The 9731-nt window shown below is 61.1% G+C and overlaps 1 protein-coding gene across 1 annotated transcript; it reads right to left on the reverse strand.

Annotated features, from left to right (window-relative positions):
- Positions 1 to 473: 473 nt before the first annotated feature.
- On the reverse strand, positions 474 to 9352 carry IRAK1 (interleukin 1 receptor associated kinase 1). Its single transcript, XM_045538216.1, has 14 exons — positions 9126 to 9352; positions 8875 to 9042; positions 8625 to 8756; positions 8400 to 8497; positions 8024 to 8212; positions 7734 to 7798; positions 7398 to 7512; positions 6495 to 6613; positions 5915 to 6122; positions 5416 to 5481; positions 3868 to 4104; positions 2742 to 3132; positions 2120 to 2266; positions 474 to 1642 (listed from the first exon to the last, which is right to left on the reverse strand). Exons 1-14 carry the CDS (start codon positions 9259 to 9261, stop codon positions 1581 to 1583), a joined length of 2133 nt encoding a protein of 710 aa, XP_045394172.1. The 5' UTR covers positions 9262 to 9352; the 3' UTR covers positions 474 to 1580.
- Positions 9353 to 9731: the final 379 nt, after the last annotated feature.

The raw sequence follows: 9731 nt of genomic DNA on the forward strand, positions 1-9731 counted from the left end.
AAAAAGAACTAAAAAGCATACATATTGGAAAGGAAGAAGTAAAACTGACTTTATTTGCAGATGAAATGATTGTGTACATAAACTATCCCAAGGTATTTACCAAAACACTACTAGAACTGATTAGTGAATTTAAATAAAGTCATAGAACAGAAGGTCCATACACAAAACTCAACTGTATTTCTATATACTATCAATGATCAATAAGAAAACTAAATAAAGATACCATTTACAACAGCATCAAAAAACAAGAAATATGTCAGGAAAAACTTAATGACACATGAAAGTCCTGGGTAGCAGTACTATGGATCTGTCACCAGTCTGGGTGTGGCTAACTGGGAGTGGAAACAAGAGCAGGGGTGGTGGTAGTGGTGGTGGTCTGGAGTTTCAGGTAGATGCTCAAGAACCCTGAGATACAAAGCACGGGGAAAGCTCAAGGCTTTCAGTGCAACGAACTCCACAAGTACAGCCAGAGATCAAAACATAAGTCTTTATTACTCAAGGACAACTTGGACTTCACCAATGCCTAGCTTCATGAGGGCATGTAGTGTGACTCATGGTTGTGAACACAAAATCACCATAAGCCTGGGCTACTGCCAGGCTACTTCCAAAGACACTCGAGAGGACACTCAGTTACATAAAACCCAACTTGCTTCTAAAAATGTGAGTCACATTTTTTTTTCCCCTGAAAATGTTTCCCTTCCCTGCCTTGCTCCCAACTTCTTGCCTTCCTGGGGCTTTCTCGCTGTCTAGGTTACACATGGCTTGGGCCTAGCTGGACCTTGGGTAGTGGCCCCTCTGCCACAATCAGTGTCCGAGGCTAAGTGTGGGGCCTCTGCAGCCTGACCTGGCGTGGGGTCCATCTGTAGTGCCCAGGGGTGGCCTGGCCAGCAGGTTGTCACGCTAGGCTAGCTCGCAGGTCTCCAGTAAAGCCTGCAGACACTGGCCCGAGGGGGTGTCCTGCTAGCCTCTCTGGGGGATCTCAAAACTCTCACTTCTTGCTAGTGGACTGAACCACAGGACAGCCATACTTTTACTTTTCCAAATTGTAAGTGGCTGGGAGGGCCCCGGGCCTCATGTACTGTTGTGCAGAGCGGCCACTTTCTCTTTAGGACTTCAGAAAAGTTCAAAGAGGTGGGCTCAGAGCTGCTGCTGCAGGCCTGGGCTGCAGACACCCTGTCTCGCTCTCGGAGGAGCTGGTCCCTGCTGCAACCCTCGGCACAGCAGCTCCACTTCCCCTCTCCTCCCCAGCCTGTGCTGCCAGCAGCCTTTGACAAGCGCGACCCCGCCCACCCCTAGATGGTATCAGCTTTCCTTTCCCCGGGAACAGGAACGCTGAACTGACATGACAGCAGGTCTTTGAGACATCTTGCCCTTATCAACGGCTTCCAGCAAACCTGCCTGGCTGGCCCGGGGCCCTGCGTGTGCCCACACCCCTAGGACAACGGGGGCCACCACTTTCTCTCCCCTGATGGGGCCCCACTCCCACTGCCTGTGGGCTGCTGAGGATTCCAGCACCATGAGAACTTCTGACCATGAGAACTTTGACTTCCGGGTTTGGGGGATCTGCCCAGGTGAACAAATCAGCTCTGAAATTCATCACTCTCTTCGGGCCCCTGCCTGTTTTCCTGTCCCAGGCCCAAGCCTACAGAAGAGGAGGAAATGCCCCTTAGCAAATAGGAGGAGGTTCCCTCTGCCAGAAGCCCTCAGCTCCTGGGGTCCTCTCAGGAGCTGAGGGTTTCTAGTTCTAAGAAGTGGCTCTTCAGATAGTACCTGGAATGGAAAATTCTTGCTGGGGCTTCGTATTTTCCAGAAGCATTGGGGGTGGGCACAGCACCCTCAGGCTAAGGGAAGGCGCTGTTGTGAGGAGGTGAGGGACCTCAGGACAGCTCCTAAGGGAGGCGTGGGGGGCAGGCTGGGCTTGCAGACACCGTTAGAGGGAGCGGCCTGCCTGGCCGTTCCACACCCTCACTGAGCAAGGCCCTGTTGGTCTGCGCAGTCAGAACAAACGCGCTGCTGTTGGGGGTTGGCATGAGGAAGTGTGCCTGAGCGCCCAGGCGGCCAGCCCGCTGCAAATGTGTGGGTGGCCCCAGGAAGGCGGAGTTGGAGCGTCCCCGGGTACCTGAGAGGGAGGTCGATGACAGCAGCTGCAGGCTGTCCAGGACTCCATCCTCGTACAGGGCCAGCTTCTGCACCATCTTCTGTCGGGCTGGATTGATGACAATCTGTGGTGGCTCTGATGAGGACACGGAGCTGCCCAGGGGCAATCCTGGGGTGGAGATAGCACCCTCTTAGCTGTCCCTGGGAACACCTCAGTGACACTTCCAGCACCACATATCTTTCCAGACCCTAGCCTAGACCTGCCTCTCCGGCCTCAGGACAGAATGCCTGGGCGAACTCTGAGGGCAGGGCCCAGAGGGGGCTGTGCCACGGACCGGCTCTCGGGCTACCCTGGACAGAGCCTTCCTTGTTCCTGGATTCCAGGAGCGGGGTGGGGACAGGGGCTGGGCAGTGAGCTCCTGGCCTCTAGTCCACCGGGGCAGGGGCCTGACCTGGGGAGGGAAACCGGACAGCAACAGGCCATGCTCTGTGCTCCTTCCTGTGGCCCCAAGCTTGCTAGGGACAGAGTGAGCTGAACATCCGGCCTCAGTTCTCGTTCCTCAGAAGGCCAGGGTTGGGAGCATGGGGGCTGTTGCCTAAGGAGGCCCCTGGTCCCTCTTCTGGGCATCTGTCCCCGCAGCTACCTTCCACGGCTGTGGGCCGAAGCCCTGCGCCGCTGCCCCAGCTCGACTCTCCAGCAGTGTCCCCCTGAGTACAGCCAGCCTCCCCGAGGGGTGGCGGGCCTGGCAGGCAGCTCGGGGTCAAGTGCCAGGAGTGCAGGGCAGCAGAGAGGCCGTATACACTCTCGTCGCTCTCCACAGGCTGGTTGGGGCCTTTCTGGAGCGGCTCTGCAGCCTGGGCTGGGGCTCCCGGTGACACTGCCATGGGCTGCCAAGGCGCACCCCCGCTCTGGACACTGCCAGTGGTGGACACGTAGGAGTTCTCCTGCGGGGAAGGGGGCTTGCAGCTCGCGGCCTCCGGCTGTCCAGGCAGCCCTGCTGCTGCGGCCTGCAGCTTCTCCAGCCTCTCATACACCTGCGGGGAGAGGAAGGGGCTCTCAGGGACAGCAGAGCCAGTGCTCCTGGACGTGCCAGGCAAGGTTCTGCCTTGGCCTCAGGAAGATGGCAGCAATGGCCTGGCATTCTGTGGTCAAACCGCAGGGCTGTTCCAGGTCGTCAGTGACATGTCCCAGGGCTCAGGCTGCCGCACCTGGCGCCGCACAGCTGCTCTGGGGGCTGCAGGAACCACTAAGCAGGCACACCCTGCAGCTGGGAAAGCTTTGTGCCTTGCCCCTTTGTCCTTGTCACAAGGACCGCTGTGAATCACAGCTACCAAAGCCAAAGACTGAGAATGGCTTCTCTTTCTCCTCTAGAAAGAATCTCACTGCCCTGCTGCCTTCAAATGGGGCTTTTCCATTCTCAACAGTCACCAGAGGTGGGGAACCAGGCAGGACAAAGGCAGATGCAGTGGCGCAATGCACCCAGTAGGGGGCGCGGTAGAAGCCCTTCATCCCGTCTTTATGAGTTGGGGTCAGAGGTGAGCGAGCCCAGCAAAGCTGACTGCCCGGGCCCCTCAGTTCAGTGGGGCACCACCCTGGGAAAGACCAAAGGGCAAGCAAGGGATGTCTGGAAACTCGTCTCCGGAAAGAGACCTGGCAGGAGCCGTGCTTTGCTCACTGCAGAGCAGGGCCAGGAATGTGGGCTTTCCAGCTGGCCACACGGTCCCCATGGCAGCAGGCTTCTCAATGGCTTCCTGTATCCCCAGGGCTACCTGGGTCATGGGGGGCCTCCTCTTGGCCCGGCGGTGCAGGCAGCAGCAGGCCAGCCTCCCCAGCCCCAGGCCCAGCTCGGGTGGGCACGGTCCAGGCCTGGGGTCCAGGTGCTTCTTGTAGATCCGGGTAGCGACTGGAGTGGCCCAAGCATCCGCTGCCAGACCCGCCTGCTGTGCGCTCTGGGTGCTTTTCAGGGTCACCCCCGCCTCCTCAGCCTCCTCTTCAACCAGGTCTTTCTGTGGGACAGATGCTGTGAGCATGGCCACCCAATCCTGTGGTCTTCTTTCTATGGAGTTATTAAACACCCACCGCGTGCCCAGTGCTGCCCCCACGACACATAGGACACCCTGGGCTCCGGCTTCACAGAGCTGACTTCCGGGTGGGGAAAAGAGATGCCAAATATAAGCCTATGAACTTGTTGGAGAGGCCCATGGGACATTCAACTAAGACCTGAGCAAGTAGCAGTTGAGCTGGGATCTGAAGGCATGAACTACCAGAAAGGGCAGAGCCAAGAAGGGGAACACCCGACAAAGAAACCCTGGGAGTAGAAATGGGACAAGAGGCCATCTTGAGTTTTGAGATGAGACAGACCAGGGGAAACCACCTGGGTGGGTGGTGGCTCTTCAGGCAGAGGGAATGGGACATACACATGCAAAGGTCCTGGGGCAGGCAGCAGGGTGCTCCCCAAGCACAGGGGATTTGTGGGGTCAGGCCACATCAAAGGACTGGGCATTCACCCTAAGTGCAGACAAAAGGCAACAGGGCTTTCTGAAAGGTCACTTTGGCTGCAGGATGGAGCGCCAATGGGGAAGGGTCCAGAAAAAGACCTCTGAAAAGTCTGGTATGCTTCTCCAGGACGGCAACGAGGACAGTGGAGAGCAGCCTCTAGGGCCAGCAGGACGCACTGACAAGCGCAGAAGGTAAAGAAGGAGAGGCCGAGTCCCCACTGCGATGCAGCCCTGACCCCGTAACACACAGAATAGCTGCAGGCAGGAGCAGCACAGAGTGAGGAGCAAACACTGGCGGAGCACGTTCTGGGCCCGGGAATTGTGTGAGTGCTGCGCGTGTATTAAACCTGTGTTATATGTGGGAAAGCTGAGGCCCAGACAAGGGCAGGAATTTGCTCCAAGGCCACCGTCAAGCAGGGGCCCACCGCCCTGGGTTTCCCATCTCTTGCCCATCTCAGTCCATGGCAAGGCAGACAGGAGCGAAGGAGTTAAGGACATGGGGCATCCACACCCAGCGCTTGCCCAGTTTGCCCAGGGGGGCCCAACTCTCCACCGCCGCCTCCCCCAGGCCCCTGCCTTCTGCTCCCAGCTCAAGCTGGGAGGACTGCCCCCCTTTCCTACACCCAGCCCAGGGGGCTCTGTGCAAGGCCCGTGGCATCTACAGAAGAAAGACAGGTTTCTCCTGGGCAAGGCAAAGGTGGCAGTTTGGGGCCCTGCCCACTTCCAAAGGTGAGTCAGTAGCGGCACAGGCTTCTGTGCATGCCGGATCATTCCACCCTCTGGGGTGCACCTGCTGTCGCCCCGCCTCAGGAGGCTCACCAGATACTTGGTCCTGGCACCGTGCGTCCTCACAGCCCTCTGCCCTGCCAGCGTCTCCAGCACCACCTGGAGAGAAGGCAGGACGGACAGCGTAGCAGTGGCTTCCGGGTCGGCGTCGCCCCAGGCCTTGGCAGGGAGAGACTACATGCAGAGCAGAGGCCTCTGGGATGGACATGGATTGGGGCTGACAGGGGTGTGGCCCTGAGACAGGCAGATGAGGACTGGCTCCCACCAGGGACGGAGCCGGGTATTATGGGACCAAAGCGTAGGCCTCTTGGAGGGCCCACTTGAAGGAAAAGGTGGCAAAATTACAAACCCAGCATGAGCTGCAGGGTGAGGACGAGAACCATGCAAGGGAGGGAGGGGCCCTGGAACTGAAGCTTTGCTAGCTTCGCACCAGGCTGGCCTCCAGTGCCTGCAGTGGACTCTCCAGGCCCTCTCGCCTTTGCCTACTTGTGGTTTTTCCTCCCCGACGCCAGTGGAGGGGTCAGCAGCTCACCACCCCAAAGCTGAAGGTATCAGTGTCCACGGCCAGTCTCCCTGTCTTGATGTACTCCTCGGGCAGGTAGGCCAAGGTGCCCCGCACGGTTTGCGTCCGGGCCACAGTGCTGCTCTGGCTAGGGTTGGCCCCTGCAAAGCGGCTGAACCGGGCCAGGCCAAAGTCTCCCAGTTTGGGTATCAGTCTCTCATCCAGAAGGACGTTGGAACTTGGGGAGGGAAGGGAGTGGAGTCAGGCTGGCCCTAGCGCCAGCTTGCTCTGCCCCCAACACCTGCCTGGCCCGGGTGAAACTGGACTCGAGGCTGCCGACCCGGTGCCCTGCCCACAGAAGGCGGCCGGTGCTGCCGTGGGTGTCCCAGGCGCCGGGCCAACAGCTCCCGGCCCCCACACTCTGCTCATCAGTGGGCCCATCTCTCGCCTGTTTCCACACCTGGGCCATGCCGGGGTGCTCAATGCCCCAAGAAAGCCCAACTTTGAGGTCCCAGGCTGTGCTTGTCCCCCACATTGTGGGACAGGGCAGCTGGTTCTCACGGGGGGCACTCGGGCTCTGTCCCTGCAGCTCTTGTGGGCTCCTCCTCACCTCTTGATGTCTCCATGGATGAGGCTGGGGCTGTCCTGATGTAAAAACTGAACTGCCCGAGCTGTGCCCAGAAGGATGTCTAGTCGCTGAGGCCAGGAGAGAGGGGGGCGGGCCTGGGTCTGGGGAGGCAAAGGGAGCAAAGGGGCGCGGGGGGAGGGGCTGGGGGTAACCATTCCTTGACCACCAACCCTCCCTCCACCTGTCACTGCGTGGCCTGGAACAAGCCACTTCACTCTCTGGGCCTCAGTTTCCCCTTCTGGAAAACAAGGACCAAAGTCTTTATGACGTCCTTCACAAGTGGGTGGACACTAAGCTGTCCCGCTGCTTTGTAAAGCACTCCAAGGCCAGGGAAATGGCTGGGGAATGTGTTTTGGGGATTCATGACAGAATCTGATGGGCTTCGGTTCCCAGAGTCCATTCCGCCATCCCTGGGTGGCCGGCAGGTGTCGGAGGCATTCTCTGCACCCTCCCCCAACATGGCTTAAGTGAGAAGACAAGGAACCCGTCACCCCGTGTGCGCTCGGTCCCTGTGTCTCATAGGTGCCCCACTCAGACGGGGCCAGGTCTCAGAGGGTGCAGCCTGCTGACCACTGGCCCCTCTGCCTCAAGGACTATACTGACAAGACCTTTCAGCTACTCTGATTACAAAAAAGAGAAGCTTGAGTCAAGAGTCCCCCTTTTAGAGGACAACCAGGGACAGACCAGGGCAAGAGTTCTGTAGAAAACAGTGACCGGCCTCAGGCCAAACCCTGAGCTAGGTGCTGGGAGGGAACCGGAAGCCCAGGCCTACCAGCCGGCAGGACCCAAACACGACGCTGGAAGCCCCCAGCCCCACGCCCAAGCCTGCCCAGGTGCCGAGAGTGCTGTGGGTCCAGGCAAGTGTGCCGGGCCGGGCGAGCCCACCTGGAAGTGGAGACGGTCTTCCAGGGAGCCATTGGGCAGGAAACCATATACGAGACAGTAGAAGCCACTCTGGGCACAGTAGCCAGCAAAGTCTACGATGTTTGGGTGACGAAACCTGTTTGAAAAAGTGGGGCCTGAGCACTCTGGCCCCTCGGGCTCCCCTCTTTCCATTTGGCCAGACTCGTTGGGCAGTCCCTGCTGGCCCCTCAGTGAGGCTCGGCCTGGCAGGCTTCAGGTACCCAACAAAGCCAGATCCCGTGGTGCGTGTCCTGAAGCGTGACAGGGCCCTGGTCCAGCCTTCCTTCTGTCCCCAGCTGAAAGGAACCCGAGGCTCACCTGGACAGCTGCTCCACCTCGGTCAGGAAGCTCTGCCTCACTGCGGCCCACTCTAGGTCAGCCTCCTGCGGCCCCCAGGTGCGGCGGGGGAGGGGCAGGGAAAATGGGCAGCGTCAGGCTCTTGTGGCCAAGGCTTGTCAGCCCCTTCCAGAACATGTGGGGGGCCAGGGACTTTGCACTGAAATCACAGGCCTGCAGGAGTCGTGGGGGACACCAGGGGGAAGGACTGGAGAGGGGAGTGAGGGCTGTCTGATGGCCTCGTGGGGCCTTGGCCAGGACGCAGCACCCACCTCCTTCAGCCTCTTCACCGCATACACAGTGTTCCTCATCACCGCCCGGTACACGCACCCAAAGCCGCCCTCCCCAATCTTGAGCTCCTCTGAGAAGTTGTGGGTGCCCTGGGAAATCTCACACAGGGGCCAGCAGAATGGAGAGGGGTGGGCCCCCTTCAGGAGGGGCGCTGGGCTCTCCGGGCTTGGCTGTGGGGAAGAGACCCTGGATCAGGTGAGGGCCTGGTCTCCCCCACTCTGTCCAGGGCTACAAGCCCCCCCCCCGCCAGCTGCCTCCCAGCTGACCCGGCTTGGCTGGCTGGGGCTCTGCGGTGCACCGAAGGCTGAGTTTCTCCCTCCTTGGCTCAGACCTTGCCTGGAGGTAGGGAGCACCTACCTTGGCAGAGGAAGAGGCTGGAGACAGTGGTGGTGGTGGCTGGACAGCAGCAGGGCTTGGGACCAGGCCGAGCTCAGGCTGTGAATGGGTCTGGGGGCCTGGAAAAGGTTCACGGAAACACCAGTGAGGGGCGGGCAGAGATCAGCAGCAGGATCTACAGTCCTAGCCATGGTCAAGGTGGTCCCTTTCTCAGGTCTGTCAAGCCCAACACCAGGGCCCTCTTACCTGGGGAGAGGAGGGTGGAGGCTGAAGACGGCAACTTCTTGGGGCTCCAGGCCTCGGCCTGAGGGGGTGCAGAGATGCTGCTAGGCTTCGGGGCAGTAGTGCTTGGGGGCGGAAGGGGGGCGGGAGGATGCCCTGGGTGCCAAGGAAGCAAAGGAAGGTTGAGGCCCAGGTCAGGGTTGGGGGTGGGGAGGAGCCCTAGGGGGTCCCGCCATGCCCCCAGCCCCGGGACCCCTGGGCCGCGCACGCTCACAGGCTGTGATGATGTCCCGCGCGCGGAGCAGCTGCAGGTGCGTGAGGATGTGCACGAGGTCGGCCACACGGGCGTTGCGGTTGATCCAGGGCCACAGGACGCTGGCCGTGCGCTGCCCGGAGCGCTCGCACAGCCGCAGCTCGGTCTGGTCGCGCACGATCAGGGCCGCTGCGGGAAGGGGGGCGTCAGGCCTCGGCGCCAGGAGCCCGCTGCCCCCGCCCCTGCCCGCCCGCCCGCCCCCCGCCACCCACCGAACTGGCACCAGTCGGCGGGCTCCAGGGCGTCCATCACTTTGTAGAAGCGGCACATGACCCAGGGCGGCACCTCATACAAGAAGTGCTGCGCGCCAGGGGCCGCGGGCTCCCCGGGGCCCGGCCCCCCGGCCATGGCCGCCGCCGCCGCCGGGCCGGGGCCTCTCGGGGCCTCTCGAGGCCGCGGCGGGCGCGGGCCTGGGCCGGCCGGGTCCGCCGACACTGACTCACTTCCCCTTCGAGCCGGCCTCGTGCGACGCCCGGCGGGGCGGAAGAGGCGGTGCCCGGGCCCGCAGCCATCTCGCGCGCGGCGGCCGGCGCGCCCCTCCGCCGCACGGGGGCGCCGTGCGTCCCTCGCCGCGCCGGGGGAAGGGACCCCCGTCGCCGCAACGCGTCCGCGACGAGACAAGTCAGCGCAAGGCCGGTACCGCGACGCTTCACCCCGGCAGGGCGGGCGGAGCGAGCTTCCAGGAGGAGGGGCCGTCTGAGTGGGACTCTGAAGGATAAAAAGCGGCTCCCAGCACTAGGGGACAAAGGGCACAGCAAAGCAATGGAAGATTCCGGAAAGGTGGCTCACGCCAGCCCGGTGACAGTCACTGGGAGGCC

Source organism: Lemur catta, chromosome X (genome assembly GCF_020740605.2).
Source record: "Lemur catta isolate mLemCat1 chromosome X, mLemCat1.pri, whole genome shotgun sequence".
Lineage (NCBI taxonomy): Eukaryota > Metazoa > Chordata > Mammalia > Primates > Lemuridae > Lemur > Lemur catta.